Here is a 19,730-nt window from a genome sequence, read left to right as displayed (position 1 = left end):
GTAAATCCATGGGGGGCTTTTGTATAAGGGGGGGGGGGGGGGGTTTGGGGGGGGGGGGGGGGTTTTGGGGGGGGGAATGGTGCACATGGGGGTTGGGGGGGGGGGGGGGGGTTTGTATTTTTTTTGGGTGGGGGGGGATTTTTTATTGATGTGGGAGGGGGGGGGGGGGGGCCCAAAAGGGGAAATAGAGGTAAATTCTTTTGAATGGCTTACTTGTGGTCATTGGGGGGTTGTGCATGGATTGTAGGGTTTTTTAAGGGGGGGCCCAAATATTTGGGGGGGGGGGAAGGGGGGGGTTGGGGGTTTTTGGCTTGGGGGGGGGGGGGGGGGGGGGGGGGGGGGGGGGGGGGGGGGGGGGTGTGGGTTGGGGAAAATTGTATTTTTGTGGGGTTGGGTTATTTTTGTTTATTTGGGGGGGAACATGGGGGGGGGGTGGGGGGGGGGAATTGGGGGGGGTTAAATGGTATTTTCCCCTTGGGGGGGGGGGGGGGGGGATTTTGGGGCCAAATGGGGAAATCCCAGGTTGGGGGGGGGGTATGGGGGTTTACTAAATTTGGTGTATGTTTAGAGTTCCCCTGTCCCTACATGGTTTTGATTGGGTGGGGTTAGATTATTTTATTGATTTTTTTATTTAATAAAGGTTGTAAAATGGGGGGTTAAAATTGGGGGGGGGAGTGTTTTTTTTGAAAATTTGAAGTACATCCCCTGGGGGACATTGGGGGGGGGGGGGTGGGGGGGGGGGGGCCAAATTCAAAGTTGGGGGGGGGTTACTTGAAGTAAGTGGGGGGGTTTGGGGTTTTATGGGGGGGGGGTTGTTTTTTTTTGGACAAGTTTATTTTTTTAATTTTACCTTAAATCCCCTATTGGGGTAACCCCTCCTGTGGGGGGGGGGTATCAGAGGGGGGGGTATACAAGTTCTGTTCCCCTTCCCCCAAGGATGTTTGTGGCCAAATTTGGTTACAATGGGCAGAACTCTAGGACATGGACAAGCAATTTATAGGGGGGGGGTATTTCATTATTGGGGGTGGGATCCTTGCCCCTGGGGGGGGTGGGGGGGGGAAACACATGGGGCAAAAATTAATACAAGTTCTGTTTGGGGGGGGATGTTTGGGGGTAATTTGGGGGGGGTTCCATGGGGGAAACTTTGGGTTTGGGTAGCGATTTTGATTTACCTCTATTTCCCCCTATTGGGCCCCGCCCGTCCTCCCCCATTTGGGGGGTCAGAGCCCAAAATTTATACAAGTTCTGTTCCCCTTTCCCCAAGGATGTTTGTGGCCAAATTTTGGTTACAATCCATGTAGAACTCGAGGACAAGTAGCGATTTAATAGAATTTACCTCTATTTCCCCTATTGGGCCCCGCCCTCCTGCCCCCGAGGGACCAGAGCAAAACTTTATATGGGGGAAGTTCTGTTCCCCTTCCTCCAAGGATGTTTTTGTGGCCAAATTTGGTTACAATCCATGTAGGAACTCTATGACTAGTACGATTAATGGATTTACCTCTATTTCCCCTTTTTGGGCCCCGCCCCTCCTGCCCCCGAGGGTTGTCAGAGCCAAAATTATACAAGTTCTGTTACCCATCCCCCCAATGATGTTTGTGGCCAAATAGTGGTTACATTCCATTCAGAACTCTATGACAAGTAGCGATTTGGTTTACCTCTATTTCCCCAATATTGGGGCCCCGCCCCTCCTGCCCTCGAGGGGACCAGAAGCAAAACTTTATACAAGTTTCTGTTCCCCATTCAGAAATTTGTTACAATCTGTAGAACTCTATGACTAGTAGCGATTTAAAGGAAATGTCCTGCACCCGGGTCAGAGCCAAAATTTATACAAGTTTCTGTTTCCCCCTCCCCAACGGATCTGTTTGTCTGGCCAAAATTTTGGTTATAATCCATTCAGAACACTATGACTAGTAAGCGAATTTAAAGGAAATGTTAGTACGACAGACGGACGCCGACGGACGCCGACGGACGACGGACGACGGACGCCGCGCCATGACATAAGCTCACTGGCCCCTTCGGGCCAGGTGAGCTAAAAAACTTAATGATGTTTTTGTTGACAGAAAGTATGTTTTTGCTATATAACCATGGTAACTTTGCATAAATTTATGCAAATTTGAAAATTTTGTCAATTTTGGCATATATTTTGATAGTTTTTCTTTTAAAAGTAATAAAGCGCATTCTAGAACAAACTTTATATTTTAAGAGAATTAGCAGACTCGAAAAAATACATCATTTGAGAAATATAAAGTTTGTTCTAGATTGCGCTCTATGTTAACTAGATGAAAAACTGCATAAAAAATGCCAATTTTGATGAAATTTTCACATTTTGCATAATTTATGCATAATAAAATGGTTGCCATGGCAACTAGAACTGCTATATTACCTTTTAGCACTATCAAATATGTGCGGTATGTAGTTAATATTTGAAATGCAAGAATAACATTTTAAAAATAACAGACTTTGAAAAATAGCAGATTTGGGGGGCCATAGATGACCCTTACCATATCTAGTCCTTTGGCCACAAACATCCTTGGAGGAAGGGGAACAGAACTTGTTTGAATTTTAGCTCTGACATCCCGGGGGTAGGAGGGGCGGGGCCCAAAAGGGGAAATAGAGGTAAATCCTATAAATCGCTACTTGTCATAGAGTTCTGCATGGAATGTAACCAAATTTGGCCACAAACATCCTTGGAGGAAGGGGAACAGAACTTGTATAAATTTTGGCTCTGACCCCCCGGGGGCAGGAGGGGCGGGACCAATAGGGGGAAATAGAGGTAAATCGTATGAATCGCTACTTGTCATTGAGTTCTGCATGGATTGTAACCAAATTTGGCCACAAACATCCTTGGACGAAGGGGAACAGAACTTGTATCAATTTTGGCTCTGACCCCCCGGGGGCAAGAGGGGCGGGGCCCAAAAGGGGAAATAGAGGTAAATCCTATGAATCGCTACTTGTCATAGAGTTCTGCATGGATTGTAACCAAATTTGACCACAAACATCCTTGGAGGAAGGGGAACAGAACTTGCATAAATTTTGGCTCTGACCCCCCAGGGGCAGGAGGGGCGGGGCCCAATAGGGGAAATAGAGGTAAATCCTATAAATCGCTACTTGTCATAGAGTTCTGCATGGATTGTAACCAAATTTGGCCACAAACATCCTTGGGGGAAGGGGAACAAAAGTTGTATAAATTTTGGCTCTGACCCCCCGGGGGCAGGAGGGGCGGGGCCCAAAAGGGGAAATAGAGGTAAATCGTATGAATCGCTACTTGTCATAGAGTTCTGCATGGATTGTAACCAAATTTGGCCACAAACATCCTTGGAGGAAGGGGAACAAAAGTTGTATAAATTTTGGCTCTGACCCCCGGAGGCAGGAGGGGCGGGGCCCAAAAGGGGAAATAGAGGTAAATTCTATGAATTGCTACTTGTCATAGAGTTCTGCATGGATTGAAACCAAATTTGGCCACAAACATCCTTGGAGGAAGGGGAACAGAACTTGTATAAATTTTGGCTCTGACCCCCTGGGGGCAGGAGGTGCAGGAACCAATAGGGGAAATAGAGGTAAATCCTATGAATCACTACTAGTCATAGAGTTCTACATGGATTGTAACCAAGGGACTAGATATGATAATGGCTCTTTTTGGCCCCTAAATCTACCAAATTTTAAATTAAGTATTTAGAAATTAAGTTGCCGCGTTTGAAATATTGAATACACCCCTGATACAAGAGGCCCAGAGGGCCTGTATCGCTCACCTGGTTTGCAATGCCAAGTAATGTTCTGAATACAGGTTCATTGTTTCTTTTCTGAAGGAATTTTAATATTAACCTCTAAATCCCCTATTGGGCCCCACCCCTCCTGCCCCTGGGGTATCAGAGCCAAACTTTATACAAGTTCTGTTCCCCTTCCCCCAAGGATGTTTGTGGCCAAATTTGGTTACAATCCATGCAGAACTCTAGGACAAGTAGCGATTTATAGAATTTACCTCTATTTCCCCTATTGGGCCCCGCCCATCCTGCCCCTGAGGGACCAGAGCCAAAATTTATACAAGTTCTGTTCCTCTTCCCCCAAGGATGTTTGTGGCCAAATTTGGTTACATTCCATTCAGAACTCTATGACTAGTAGCGATTTAAATGATTTACCTCTATTTCCCCTATTGGGCCCCGCCCCTCCTGCCCCTGGGGGGTCAGAGCCAAAATTTATACAAGTTCTGTTCCCCTTTCCCCAAGGATGTTTGTGGCCAAATTTGGTTACAATCCATGTAGAACTCGAGGACAAGTAGCGATTTATAGAATTTACCTCTATTTCCCCTATTGGGCCCCGCCCCTCCTGCCCCCGAGGGACCAGAGCAAAACTTTATACAAGTTCTGTTCCCCTTCCTCCAAGGATGTTTGTGGCCAAATTTGGTTACAATCCATGTAGAACTCTATGACTAGTAGCGATTTAAAGGATTTACCTCTATTTCCCCTTTTGGGCCCCGCCCCTCCTGCCCCCGAGGGACCAGAGCCAAAATTTATACAAGTTCTGTTCCCATCCCCCCAAGGATGTTTGTGGCCAAATTTGGTTACATTCCATTCAGAACTCTATGACTAGTAGCGATTTAAAGGATTTACCTCTATTTCCCCTATTGGGCCCCGCCCCTCCTGCCCTCGAGGGACCAGAGCAAAACTTTATACAAGTTCTGTTCCCCTTCCTCCAAGGATGTTTGTGGCCAAATTTGGTTACAATCCATGTAGAACTCTATGACTAATAGCGATTTAAAGGATTTACCTCTATATCCCCATTGGGCCCCGCCCCTCCTGCCCCTGGGGGGTCAGAGCCAAAATTTATACAAGTTCTGTTCCCCCTCCCCCAAGGATGTTTCTGGCCAAATTTGGTTATAATCCATTCAGAACTCTATGACTAGTAGCGATTTAAAGGAAATGTTGACGGACAGACGGACGCCGACGGACGCCGACGGACGACGGACGACGGACGCCGCGCCATGACATAAGCTCACTGGCCCTTCGGGCCAGGTGAGCTAAAAAACTTAATGATGTTTTTGTTGACAGAAAGTATGTTTTTGCTATATAACCATGGTAACTTTGCATAAATTATGCAAATTTGAAAATTTTGTCAATTTTGGCATATATTTTGATAGTTTTTCTTTTAAAAGTAATAAAGCGCATTCTAGAACAAACTTTATATTTTAAGAGAATTAGCAGACTCGAAAAATACATCATTTTGAGAAATATAAAGTTTGTTCTAGATTGCGCTCTATGTTAACTAGATGAAAAACTGCATAAAAAATGCCAATTTTGATGAAATTTTCACATTTTGCATAATTTATGCATAATAAAATGGTTGCCATGGCAACTAGAACTGCTATATTACCTTTTAGCACTATCAAATATGTGCGGTATGTAGTTAATATTTGAAATGCAAGAATAACATTTTAAAATAACAGACTTTGAAAAATAGCGGATTTGGGGGCCATAGATGACCCTTACCATATCTAGTCCTTTGGCCACAAACATCCTTGGAGGAAGGGGAACAGAACTTGTTTGAATTTTAGCTCTGACATCCCGGGGGTAGGAGGGGCGGGGCCCAAAAGGGGAAATAGAGGTAAATCCTATAAATCGCTACTTGTCATAGAGTTCTGCATGGAATGTAACCAAATTTGGCCACAAACATCCTTGGAGGAAGGGGAATCACAGAACTTGTATAAAATTTTATGGCTCTGACCCCCCAGGGAGGGAGGTATAATTTTGGCTCGACCCCCCGGGGCAGGAGGGGCGGGGCCAATAGGGGAAATAGAGGTAAATCGTATGAATCGCTACTTGTCATTGAGTTCTGCATGGATTGTAACCAAATTTGGCCACAAACATCCTTGGACGAAGGGGAACAGAACTTGTATCAATTTTGGCTCTGACCCCCCGGGGGCAAGAGGGGCGGGGCCCAAAAGGGGAAATAGAGGTAAATCCTATGAATCGCTATTTGTCATAGAGTTCTGCATGGATTGTAACCAAATTTGACCACAAACATCCTTGGAGGAAGGGGAACAGAACTTGCATAAATTTTGGCTCTGACCCCCCAGGGGCAGGAGGGGCGGGGCCCAAAAGGGGAAATAGAGGTAAATCCTATGAATCGCTACTTGTCATAGAGTTCTGCATGGATTGTAACCAAATTTGGCCACAAACATCCTTGGAGGAAGGGGAACAGAACTTGTATAAATTTTGGCTCTGACCCCCCGGGGGCAGGAGGGGCGGGGCCCAAAAGGGGAAATAGAGGTAAATCCTATGAATCGCTACTTGTCATAGAGTTCTGCATGGATTGTAACCAAATTTGGCCACAAACATCCTTGGAGGAAGGGGAACAAAAGTTGTATAAATTTTGGCTCTGACCCCCGGAGGCAGGAGGGGCGGGGCCCAAAAGGGGAAATAGAGGTAAATTCTATGAATTGCTACTTGTCATAGAGTTCTGCATGGATTGAAACCAAATTTGGCCACAAACATCCTTGGAGGAAGGGGAACAGAACTTGTATAAATTTTGGCTCTGACCCCCTGGGGGCAGGAGGTGCAGGAACCAATAGGGGAAATAGAGGTAAATCCTATGAATCACTACTAGTCATAGAGTTCTACATGGATTGTAACCAAGGGACTAGATATGATAATGGCTCTTTTTGGCCCCTAAATCTACCAAATTTTAAATTAAGTATTTAGAAATTAAGTTGCCGCGTTTGAAATATTGAATACACCCCTGATACAAGAGGCCCAGAGGGCCTGTATCGCTCACCTGGTTTGCAATGCCAAGTAATGTTCTGAATACAGGTTCATTGTTTCTTTTCTGAAGGAATTTTAATATTAACCTCTAAATCCCCTATTGGGCCCCACCCCTCCTGCCCCTGGGGTATCAGAGCCAAAATTTATACAAGTTCTGTTCCCCTTCCCCCAAGGATGTTTGTGGCCAAATTTGGTTACAATCCATGCAGAACTCTAGGACAAGTAGCGATTTAAAGGATTTACCTCTATTTCCCCTATTGGGCCCCGCCCCTCCTGCCCCTGGGGGACCAGAGCCAAAATTTATACAAGTTCTGTTCCCCTTCCCCCAAGGATGTTTGTGGCCAAATTTGGTTACATTCCATTCAGAACTCTATGACTAGTAGCGATTTAAATGATTTACCTCTATTTCCCCTATTGGGCCCCGCCCCTCCTGCCCCCGGGGGATCAGAGCCAAAATTTATACAAGTTCTGTTCCCCTTCCCCCAAGGATGTTTGTGGCCAAATTTGGTTACAATCCATGTAGAACTCTAGGACAAGTAGCGATTTATAGAATTTACCTCTATTTCCCCTATTGGGCCCCGCCCCTCCTGCCCCCGAGGGACCAGAGCAAAACTTTATACAAGTTCTGTTCCCCTTCCTCCAAGGATGTTTGTGGCCAAATTTGGTTACAATCCATGTAGAACTCTATGACTAGTAGCGATTTAAAGGATTTACCTCTATTTCCCCTTTTGGGCCCCGCCCCTCCTGCCCCCGAGGGACCAGAGCCAAAATTTATACAAGTTCTGTTCCCATCCCCCCAAGGATGTTTGTGGCCAAATTTGGTTACATTCCATTCAGAACTCTATGACTAGTAGCGATTTAAAGGATTTACCTCTATTTCCCCTATTGGGCCCCGCCCCTCCTGCCCTCGAGGGACCAGAGCAAAACTTTATACAAGTTCTGTTCCCCTTCCTCCAAGGATGTTTGTGGCCAAATTTGGTTACAATCCATGTAGAACTCTATGACTAATAGCGATTTAAAGGATTTACCTCTATATCCCCATTGGGCCCCGCCCCTCCTGCCCCTGGGGGGTCAGAGCCAAAATTTATACAAGTTCTGTTCCCCCTCCCCCAAGGATGTTTCTGGCCAAATTTGGTTATAATCCATTCAGAACTCTATGACTAGTAGCGATTTAAAGGAAATGTTGACGGACAGACGGACGCCGACGGACGCCGACGGACGACGGACGACGGACGCCGCGCCATGACATAAGCTCACTGGCCCTTCGGGCCAGGTGAGCTAAAAAACTTAATGATGTTTTTGTTGACAGAAAGTATGTTTTTGCTATATAACCATGGTAACTTTGCATAAATTATGCAAATTTGAAAATTTTGTCAATTTTGGCATATATTTTGATAGTTTTTCTTTTAAAAGTAATAAAGCGCATTCTAGAACAAACTTTATATTTTAAGAGAATTAGCAGACTCGAAAAATACATCATTTTGAGAAATATAAAGTTTGTTCTAGATTGCGCTCTATGTTAACTAGATGAAAAACTGCATAAAAAATGCCAATTTTGATGAAATTTTCACATTTTGCATAATTTATGCATAATAAAATGGTTGCCATGGCAACTAGAACTGCTATATTACCTTTTAGCACTATCAAATATGTGCGGTATGTAGTTAATATTTGAAATGCAAGAATAACATTTTAAAATAACAGACTTTGAAAAATAGCGGATTTGGGGGCCATAGATGACCCTTACCATATCTAGTCCTTTGGCCACAAACATCCTTGGAGGAAGGGGAACAGAACTTGTTTGAATTTTAGCTCTGACATCCCGGGGGTAGGAGGGGCGGGGCCCAAAAGGGGAAATAGAGGTAAATCCTATAAATCGCTACTTGTCATAGAGTTCTGCATGGAATGTAACCAAATTTGGCCACAAACATCCTTGGAGGAAGGGGAACAGAACTTGTATAAATTTTGGCTCTGACCCCCCGGGGGCAGGAGGGGCGGGACCAATAGGGGAAATAGAGGTAAATCGTATGAATCGCTACTTGTCATTGAGTTCTGCATGGATTGTAACCAAATTTGGCCACAAACATCCTTGGACGAAGGGGAACAGAACTTGTATCAATTTTGGCTCTGACCCCCCGGGGGCAAGAGGGGCGGGGCCCAAAAGGGGAAATAGAGGTAAATCCTATGAATCGCTATTTGTCATAGAGTTCTGCATGGATTGTAACCAAATTTGACCACAAACATCCTTGGAGGAAGGGGAACAGAACTTGCATAAATTTTGGCTCTGACCCCCCAGGGGCAGGAGGGGCGGGGCCCAAAAGGGGAAATAGAGGTAAATCCTATGAATCGCTACTTGTCATAGAGTTCTGCATGGATTGTAACCAAATTTGGCCACAAACATCCTTGGAGGAAGGGGAACAAAAGTTGTATAAATTTTGGCTCTGACCCCCCGGGGGCAGGAGGGGCGGGGCCCAAAAGGGGAAATAGAGGTAAATCGTATGAATCGCTACTTGTCATAGAGTTCTGCATGGATTGTAACCAAATTTGGCCACAAACATCCTTGGACGAAGGGGAACAGAACTTGTATCAATTTTGGCTCTGACCCCCCGGGGCAAGAGGGGCGGGGCCCAAAAGGGGAAATAGAGGTAAATCCTATGAATCGCTATTTGTCATAGAGTTCTGCATGGATTGTAACCAAATTTGACCACAAACATCCTTGGAGGAAGGGGAACAGAACTTGCATAAATTTTGGCTCTGACCCCCCAGGGGCAGGAGGGGCGGGGCCCAAAAGGGGAAATAGAGGTAAATCCTATGAATCGCTACTTGTCATAGAGTTCTGCATGGATTGTAACCAAATTTGGCCACAAACATCCTTGGAGGAAGGGGAACAAAAGTTGTATAAATTTTGGCTCTGACCCCCCGGGGGCAGGAGGGGCGGGGCCCAAAAGGGGAAATAGAGGTAAATCCTATGAATCGCTACTTGTCATAGAGTTCTGCATGGATTGTAACCAAATTTGGCCACAAACATCCTTGGAGGAAGGGGAACAAAAGTTGTATAAATTTTGGCTCTGAACCCCGGAGGCAGGAGGGGCGGGGCCCAAAAGGGGAAATAGAGGTAAATTCTATGAATTGCTACTTGTCATAGAGTTCTGCATGGATTGAAACCAAATTTGGCCACAAACATCCTTGGAGGAAGGGGAACAGAACTTGTATAAAATTTTGGCTCTGACCCCCTGGGGGCAGGAGGTGCAGGAACCAATAGGGGAAATAGAGGTAAATCCTATGAATCACTACTAGTCATAGAGTTCTACATGGATTGTAACCAAGGGACTAGATATGATAATGGCTCTTTTTGGCCCCTAAATCTACCAAATTTTAAATTAAGTATTTAGAAATTAAGTTGCCGCGTTTGAAATATTGAATACACCCCTGATAAAAACTTAATGATGTTTTTGTTGACAGAAAGTATGTTTTTGCTATATAACCATGGTAACTTTGCATAAATTATGCAAATTTGAAAATTTTGTCAATTTTGGCATATATTTTGATAGTTTTTCTTTTAAAAGTAATAAAGCGCATTCTAGAACAAACTTTATATTTTAAGAGAATTAGCAGACTCGAAAAATACATCATTTTGAGAAATATAAAGTTTGTTCTAGATTGCGCTCTATGTTAACTAGATGAAAAACTGCATAAAAAATGCCAATTTTGATGAAATTTTCACATTTTGCATAATTTATGCATAATAAAATGGTTGCCATGGCAACTAGAACTGCTATATTACCTTTTAGCACTATCAAATATGTGCGGTATGTAGTTAATATTTGAAATGCAAGAATAACATTTTAAAATAACAGACTTTGAAAAATAGCGGATTTGGGGGCCATAGATTACCCTTACCATATCTAGTCCTTTGGCCACAAACATCCTTGGAGGAAGGGGAACAGAACTTGTTTGAATTTTAGCTCTGACATCCCGGGGGTAGGAGGGGCGGGGCCCAAACGGGGAAATAGAGGTAAATCCTATAAATCGCTACTTGTCATAGAGTTCTGCATGGAATGTAACCAAATTTGGCCACAAACATCCTTGGAGGAAGGGGAACAGAACTTGTATAAATTTTGGCTCTGACCCCCCGGGGGCAGGAGGGGCGGGACCAATAGGGGAAATAGAGGTAAATCGTATGAATCGCTACTTGTCATTGAGTTCTGCATGGATTGTAACCAAATTTGGCCACAAACATCCTTGGACGAAGGGGAACAGAACTTGTATAAATTTTGGCTCTGACCCCCCGGGGGCAGGAGGGGCGGGGCCCAAAAGGGGAAATAGAGGTAAATCCTATGAATCGCTACTTGTCATAGAGTTCTGCATGGATTGTAACCAAATTTGGCCACAAACATCCTTGGAGGAAGGGGAACAGAACTTGTATAAATTTTGGCTCTGACCCCCCGGGGGCAGGAGGGGCGGGGCCCAAAAGGGGAAATAGAGGTAAATCCTATGAATCGCTACTTGTCATAGAGTTCTGCATGGATTGTAACCAAATTTGGCCACAAACATCCTTGGAGGAAGGGGAACAAAAGTTGTATAAATTTTGGCTCTGACCCCCCGGGGGCAGGAGGGGCGGGGCCCAAAAGGGGAAATAGAGGTAAATCGTATGAATCGCTACTTGTCATAGAGTTCTGCATGGATTGTAACCAAATTTGGCCACAAACATCCTTGGACGAAGGGGAACAGAACTTGTATCAATTTTGGCTCTGACCCCCCGGGGGCAAGAGGGGCGGGGCCCAAAAGGGGAAATAGAGGTAAATCCTATGAATCGCTATTTGTCATAGAGTTCTGCATGGATTGTAACCAAATTTGACCACAAACATCCTTGGAGGAAGGGGAACAGAACTTGCATAAATTTTGGCTCTGACCCCCCAGGGGCAGGAGGGGCGGGGCCCAAAAGGGGAAATAGAGGTAAATCCTATGAATCGCTACTTGTCATAGAGTTCTGCATGGATTGTAACCAAATTTGGCCACAAACATCCTTGGAGGAAGGGGAACAAAAGTTGTATAAATTTTGGCTCTGACCCCCCGGGGGCAGGAGGGGCGGGGCCCAAAAGGGGAAATAGAGGTAAATCCTATGAATCGCTACTTGTCATAGAGTTCTGCATGGATTGTAACCAAATTTGGCCACAAACATCCTTGGAGGAAGGGGAACAAAAGTTGTATAAATTTTGGCTCTGACCCCCCGGAGGCAGGAGGGGCGGGGCCCAAAAGGGGAAATAGAGGTAAATTCTATGAATTGCTACTTGTCATAGAGTTCTGCATGGATTGAAACCAAATTTGGCCACAAACATCCTTGGAGGAAGGGGAACAGAACTTGTATAAATTTTGGCTCTGACCCCCTGGGGGCAGGAGGTGCAGGAACCAATAGGGGAAATAGAGGTAAATCCTATGAATCACTACTAGTCATAGAGTTCTACATGGATTGTAACCAAGGGACTAGATATGATAATGGCTCTTTTTGGCCCCTAAATCTACCAAATTTTAAATTAAGTATTTAGAAATTAAGTTGCCGCGTTTGAAATATTGAATACACCCCTGATAAAAACTTAATGATGTTTTTGTTGACAGAAAGTATGTTTTTGCTATATAACCATGGTAACTTTGCATAAATTATGCAAATTTGAAAATTTTGTCAATTTTGGCATATATTTTGATAGTTTTTCTTTTAAAAGTAATAAAGCGCATTCTAGAACAAACTTTATATTTTAAGAGAATTAGCAGACTCGAAAAATACATCATTTTGAGAAATATAAAGTTTGTTCTAGATTGCGCTCTATGTTAACTAGATGAAAAACTGCATAAAAAATGCCAATTTTGATGAAATTTTCACATTTTGCATAATTTATGCATAATAAAATGGTTGCCATGGCAACTAGAACTGCTATATTACCTTTTAGCACTATCAAATATGTGCGGTATGTAGTTAATATTTGAAATGCAAGAATAACATTTTAAAATAACAGACTTTGAAAAATAGCGGATTTGGGGGCTATAGATGACCCTTACCATATCTAGTCCTTTGGCCACAAACATCCTTGGAGGAAGGGGAACAGAACTTGTTTGAATTTTAGCTCTGACATCCCGGGGGTAGGAGGGGCGGGCCCAAAAGGGGAAATAGAGGTAAATCCTATAAATCGCTACTTGTCATAGAGTTCTGCATGGAATGTAACCAAATTTGGCCACAAACATCCTTGGACGAAGGGGAACAGAACTTGTATCAATTTTGGCTCTGACCCCTCGGGGGCAAGAGGGGCGGGGCCCAAAAGGGGAAATAGAGGTAAATCCTATGAATCGCTACTTGTCATAGAGTTCTGCATGGATTGTAACCAAATTTGGACACAAACATCCTTGGAGGAAGGGGAACAAAAGTTGTATAAATTTTGGCTCTGACCCCCGGAGGCAGGAGGGGCGGGGCCCAAAAGGGGAAATACAGGTAAATTCTATGAATTGCTACTTGTCATAGAGTTCTGCATGGATTGAAACCAAATTTGGCCACAAACATTCTTGGAGGAAGGGGAACAGAACTTGTATAAATTTTGGCTCTGACCCCCCGGGGGCAGGAGGGGCGGGGCCCAATAGGGGAAATAGAGGTAAATCCTATAAATCGCTACTTGTCCTAGAGTTCTGCTTGGAACGTAACCAAATTTGGCCACAAACATTCTTGGGGAAGGGGAATAGAACTTGTATAAATTTTGGCTCTGACCCCCTGGGGGAAGGAGGGGCGGGCCCAAAAGGGGAAATAGAGGTAAATCCTGTAAATCACTACTAGTCATAGAGTTCTGCATGGATTGTAACCAAATTTGGCCACAAACATCCTTGGGGGAAGGGGAATAGAACTTGTATAAATTTTGGCTCTAACCCCCTGGGGACAGGAGGGGTGGGGCCCGATAGGGGATTTAGAGGTAAATATTCAAATTCCTTCAGAAAAGAAACAATGAACCTGTATTCAGAACATTACTTGGCATTACAAACCAGGTGAGCGATACAGGCCCTCTGGGCTTCTTGTTTAAAAGTTACTAAAGACAAGAGATTTAGCGAGTGTCTTCTGTAATTCTTAAAAAATAAATTACAAGTGTAGAATAAATTTCATATCCAACACACGAGTCACGTGATGTGTTTCTTCCACAATTATATCTGCTTTAAGCTGATAGAAATACGACGAGGATAAGGTAACCTGTGTTTGCCGAGATATGCAAATAAGATGTAGTGATGTTTCATACAAGTCATATTTTGAGAAAGAATCCATTCATATTATAGTCTTCTAATTGGGAACAATTTTAGGAAGCCCGAGATACTCTGGCCCTGACACTAGACTCAGACATTATTACAGACAGATGTCTGGTTTAGGGCCAGAGCGTGCTGCTATATCACAACGTGAAATAAGCCGACACCGTTTGGTATGGGGCCAGGTCTTCTGCGATTCAGACTGACCACTGAGAAGCACCACTAACTTTAGTCTATTCAACAAATAAATAATTTATCTACCCAAATATAGCAATCCGTCGAGATTAAGGGTGATTTTCATGCTATGAGAAAATGGCGACGACGATGAGGGACATTTAAAGTTGTGGAAAAGAAACTACTATGTTGACACAATAGAATGTGCATACTTGACTAAATGGATGGCTATGAGTCAGAGTAGATAAATTATTCATTTGTTGAAAAGACCAAGGTAAGTGGCGATTCTCGATGGTAATATTTTGTAAGTAGTCTGAATCTGAGATGACCTGGCCCGATACCAAACGGTGTCAACTCATTCCACGTTTTGATATAGCAGTGCGCTCTGGCCCTAAATCAGACATCTATCCGACATAATGCCAGAGTATATCTCAGGCTAAATTTTAGGATGGAATATTTCTCATTGAAAGTATCATTAAATTTAATTTTACTTCAACAATATAACACTCATTGGCGGACTATATATGAAAGCATGCACGTTTACTTCCCTCAAAATAATCAAGCCTCTGTAATCAAGGTAAAGTCGTTAAATCAACCAAACTCATCAGTAAGATGAATTCCACGGAAGTGGATGTGTCGACTGCACAGCATCACAAAAAACAGTTATTTACAGTTGAAAATATTGTTAATAATTTAGGTGAAGTAATCAAGTTCCATATCTCTTGCAAATATTGATGGATTTTGGAAAGTATCAAACCCATCGAAGATCTCATTGATATAAAGCAATATACCGAATTTGGTTGAAATCGGACAATAAATACTACAGTTTTCACGTGGATGCCATGTTTCGACTATTTTAAGGTCCCGTAACTCTTGCAGATATTGGCAGATTTTGACCAGTATCGAATCCATCTGAGATCTCATTAATATAAAGCAACATACCAAATTTGGTTGAAATCGGACAATAAATATTTAAGTTATTGAGCGGAAACCATGGATTTTTCTGTTTTGATGATTTTAAAGTCCCGTAACTGGCAAATATTGACGGATTTTGACCATTATTGAACTCATTCAAGATCTCATTGATATAAAACAATTTATGAAATTTGGTTGAAATTGGACGATAAATATTTAAGTTATCGAGCGGAAACCATGGATTTTTCTGTTTTGACGAATTTAAAGTCCCGTAACTCTTGCAAATATTGACGGATTTTTACCATTATCGAATTCATCCGCGATCTCATTGATGTAAAGCTATATACAAAATTTGGTTGAAATTGGATAATAAATACTTCAATTATCGCACGGAAACCGTTTCCCGGACGGCGACACCGACGCCGACATAGTGATACCTAAGTGTCGCCCTTGCGTTGCAGGCGACAGAAAAACGAGATACACAGATTATTATGCCACAGGCCCACACATAGAAATGTCACGTTTTTGACACAATGACCACGCTTTCCAGCAACAGTTTTGACATCAAGTGGCAATCACAATAGCATGACATCAATCGATTATTTGACGACGTTGATAATATGATGACGTAGCACTGAGAAATAAGGTTCCTTAGTGTGTCTCCATGTCACTTCTTCCTCAGTCTGTCTCCATTTCACTGATTCCTCGGTCTGTCTCCATGTCACTTCTTCCTCAGTCCGTTTCCATGTCACTGGTTCCTCAGTCTGTCTCCATGTCACTTCTTCCTCAGTCTGTCTCCATTTCACTGATTCCTCAGTCTGTCTCCATGTCACTTTTTCCTCAGTCTGTTTCCATGTCACTGGTTCCTCAGTCTGTTTCCATGTCACTGGTTCCTCAGTCTGTCTCCATGTCACCTCTTCCTCAGTCTGTTTCCATGTCACTTTTTCCTCAGTCTGTTTCCATGTCACTGGTTCCTCAGTCTGTTTCCATGTCACTGGTTCCTCAGTCTGTCTCCATGTCACCTCTTCCTCAGTCTGTTTCCATGTCACTTGTTCCCTAGTCTGTCTCCATGTCACTTCTTCCTCAGTCTGTCTCCATTTCACTGATTCCTCAGTCTGTCTCCATGTCACTTTTTCCTCAGTCTGTTTCCATGTCACTGGTTCCTCAGTCTGTTTCCATGTCACTGTCACCTCTTCCTCAGTCTGTTTCCATGTCACTAGTTCCTCAGTCTGTCTCCATGTCACTGATTCCTCAGTCTGTTTCAATGTCACTGGTTCCTCAGTCTGTTTCCATGTCACTGATTCCTCAGTCTGTCTCCCATGTCACTGATTCCTCAGTCTGTCTCCATGTCACTTTCCCCTCAGTCTGTCTCCATGTCACTTCTTCCTCAGTCTGTCTCCATGTCACTGGTTCCTCAGTCTGTCTCCATGTCACTTTTTCCTCAGTCTGTTTCCATGTCACTGGTTCCCAGTCTGTCTCCATGTCACTGATTCCTCAGTCTGTTTCAATGTCACTGGTTCCTCAGTCTGTCTTCCATGTCACTGATTCCTCAGTCTGTCTCCATATCACTTCTTCTCTCAGTCTGTCTCCATGTCACTTCTTCCTCAGTCTGTCTCCATGTCACTGATTCCTCAGTCTGTCTCCATGTCACTTTTTCCTCAGTCTGTTTCCATGTCACTGGTTCCTCAGTCTGTCTCCATGTCACTGGTTCCCTAGTCTGTCTCCATGTCACTGGTTCCTCAGTCTGTCTCCATGTCACTGGTTCCCTAGTCTGTCTCCATGTCACTGGTTCCTCAGTCTGTCTCCATGTCACTGGTTCCTCAGTCTGTCTCCATGTCACTGGTTCCTCAGTCTGTCTCCATGTCACTGGTTCCCTAGTCTGTCTCCATGTCACTGGTTCCTCAGTCTGTCTCCATGTCACTGGTTCCTCAGTCTGTCTCCATGTCACTGGTTCCTCAGTCTGTCTCCATGTCACTGGTTCCTCAGTCTGTCTCCATGTCACTGGTTCCCTAGTCTGTCTCCATGTTACTGGTTCTCTAGTCTGTCTCCATGTCACTAGTTCCTCAGTCTATCTCCATGTCACTGGTTCCTCAGTCTGTCTCCATGTCACTGGTTCTCTCAGTCTGTCTCCATGTCACTGGTTCCTCAGTCTGTCTCCATGTCACTGGTTCCTCAGTCTGTCTCCATGTCACTGGTTCCCTAGTCTGTCTCCATGTCACTGGTTCCTCAGTCTGTCTCCATGTCACTGGTTCCTCTTGTCTGTTCTCCATGTCAGTTCCTCAGTCTGTCTCCATGTCACTGTTCATCTGTTGTTCCCTATGTCACTGTTCCTCAGTCTCTCATGTCACTGTTTCAGTTTTCCTGGTCTCTCCATGTACTGGTTCCTAGTCTGTCACTCTCCCATGTCTCCATGTACTGGTTCCTCAGTCTGTCTCCATGTCACTGTTCCTCAGTCTGTCTCCATGTCACTGTTCCCTAGTCTGTCTCCATGTACTGGTTCTCTAGTCTGTCTCCATGTCACTAGTTCCTCAGTCTATCTCCATGTCACTGGTTCCTCAGTCTATCTCCATGTCACTGGTTCCTCAGTCTGTCTCCATGTCACTGGTTCCCTAGTCTGTCTCCATGTCACTGGTTCCTCAGTCTGTCTCCATGTCACTGGTTCCTCAGTCTGTCTCCATGTCACTGGTTCCTCTAGTCTGTCTCCATGTCACTGGTTCCCTCAGTCTGTCTCCATGTCACTGGTTCCTCAGTCTGTCTCCATGTCACTGTTCCTCAGTCTGTCTCCATGTCACTGGTTCCTCAGTCTGTTTCCATGTAACTGATTCCTCAGTCTGTCTCCATGTTACTGGTTCTCTAGTCTGTCTCCATGTCACTAGTTCCTCAGTCTGTCTCCATGTCACTGGTTCCTCAGTCTGTCTCCATGTCACTGGTTCCCTAGTCTGTCTCCATGTCACTGGTTCTCTAGTCTGTCTCCATGTCACTAGTTCTCTAGTCCGTCTCCATGTCACTGGTTTTTCAGTATGTCTCCATGTCCCTAGTTCTAGTCTAGTCTCCATGTCTGGTTCATGTCTCCATGTCTGGTTCCTCGCTATGTCTGGTTCTCATCTTCTCCATGTCACTGGTTCCTCAGTCTGTCTCCATGTCACTGGTTCCTCAGTCTGTCTCCATGTCCTGGTTCCTCAGTTCCAGTCTGTCTCCATGTCACTGGTTCCAGTCTGTCTCCATGTCACTGTTCCCTGTCCTGTCTCCATGTTACTGGTTCCTCTAGTCTGTCTCCATGTCACTAGTTCCTCAGTCCGTCTCATGTCACTAGTTCCTCAGTCTGTCTCATGTCACTGGTTCCTCAGTCTGTCTCCATGTCGCTGGTTCCTCAGTCTGTCTCCATGTCACTGGTTCCCTAGTGTGTCTCCATGTCACTGGTTCCTCAGTCTGTTTCCATGTCACTGATTCCTCAGTCTGTCTCCATGTCACTGGTTCTCAGTCTGTCTCATGTCACTGGTTCCTCAGTATGTCTCCATGTCCCTGGTTCCCTCAGTCTGTCTCCATGTCACTTTCTGTTCTCACTGTTTCCGTTTCCATGTCACTATTCCTCAGTCTGTCACTCCATGTACTGGTTCTCAGTCTGTCTCATGTCACTGGTTCCTCAGTATGTCTCAGTCCCTGGTTCCTAGTCTGTCTCCATGTCACTGGTTTTCCGTCTCCAGTCTTGTCCTCAGTCTGTCATGTCACTGGTTCTCTAGTCCTGTTCTCTAGTCGACTCCATGTCACTAGTTCACCTCTCCACATCACTAGTTTTCCAGTCTGTCTCCATGTCACTGGTTCCCCAGTATGTCTCATTACCAGTGGTTCCCCAGTCTATCTCTATATCATGTCACTGTTTCTCTAGTCTGTCTCCATGTCACTGGTTCACCTCTCCATGTCAATGGTTCTGTAGATTGTCTCCATGTCACTAGTTCCTCAGTCTGTCTCCATTTCACTGGTTCCACAGTCTATCTCCATGTCACTGGTTCCTCAGTCTGTCTCCTTGTCCCTGGTTCCCTAGTCTGTCTCCATGTTACTGGTTCTCTAGTCCATCTCCATGTCACTGGTTCACCTCACCATGTCACTAGTTCTCCAGTCTGTCTCCATGTCACTGGTTCTCTAGTCCGTCTCCATGTCACTGGTTCACCTCACCATGTCACTAGTTCTCCAGTCTATTTCCATGTCACTGGTTCTCTAGTATGTCTCCATGTCACTAGTTCCTCAGTCTGTCTCCATGTCACTGGTTCTCCAGTCTGTCTCCATGTCACTGGTTCCTCAGTCTGTCTCTCTGTCACAGGTTCCTCAGTCTGTCTCCATGTCACTGGTTCACCTCTCCATGTCACTGGTTCACCTCACCACGTCACTAGTTCTCCAGTCTGTCTCCATGTCACTGGTTCCCCAGTATGTCTCATTACCAGTGGTTCCCCAGTCTATCTCTATATCATGTCACTGTTTCTCTAGTGTGTCTCCATGTCACTGGTTCACCTCTCCATGTCACTGGTTCTCTAGTATGTCTCTATGTCACTGGTTCCCTAGTCTATCTCCATATCATGTCATTGGTTCCACATTACACAAAATTTCAACACAAATGAG

At 44.4% G+C, this 19,730-nt stretch overlaps 2 protein-coding genes across 2 annotated transcripts; both read right to left on the bottom strand.

Annotated features, from left to right (window-relative positions):
* Positions 1–15,715: 15,715 nt before the first annotated feature.
* Positions 15,716–16,598, bottom strand: LOC138335054 (probable serine/threonine-protein kinase kinX). Its single transcript, XM_069283996.1, has 2 exons — positions 16,470–16,598; positions 15,716–16,372 (listed from the first exon to the last, which is right to left on the bottom strand). The coding sequence occupies exons 1-2, from the start codon at positions 16,596–16,598 to the stop codon at positions 15,716–15,718; spliced, it is 786 nt and encodes a 261-aa protein (XP_069140097.1).
* A 67-nt stretch (positions 16,599–16,665) lies between these two features.
* On the bottom strand, positions 16,666–17,386 carry LOC138334967 (uncharacterized). Its single transcript, XM_069283883.1, has 2 exons — positions 17,255–17,386; positions 16,666–17,157 (listed from the first exon to the last, which is right to left on the bottom strand). The coding sequence occupies exons 1-2, from the start codon at positions 17,384–17,386 to the stop codon at positions 16,666–16,668; spliced, it is 624 nt and encodes a 207-aa protein (XP_069139984.1).
* Between the last annotated feature and the right edge of the window lie 2,344 nt (positions 17,387–19,730).

This window comes from Argopecten irradians, chromosome 1, assembly GCF_041381155.1.
Source record: "Argopecten irradians isolate NY chromosome 1, Ai_NY, whole genome shotgun sequence".
Lineage (NCBI taxonomy): Eukaryota > Metazoa > Mollusca > Bivalvia > Pectinida > Pectinidae > Argopecten > Argopecten irradians.
This window is presented reverse-complemented; position numbering and strand designations above follow the sequence as displayed.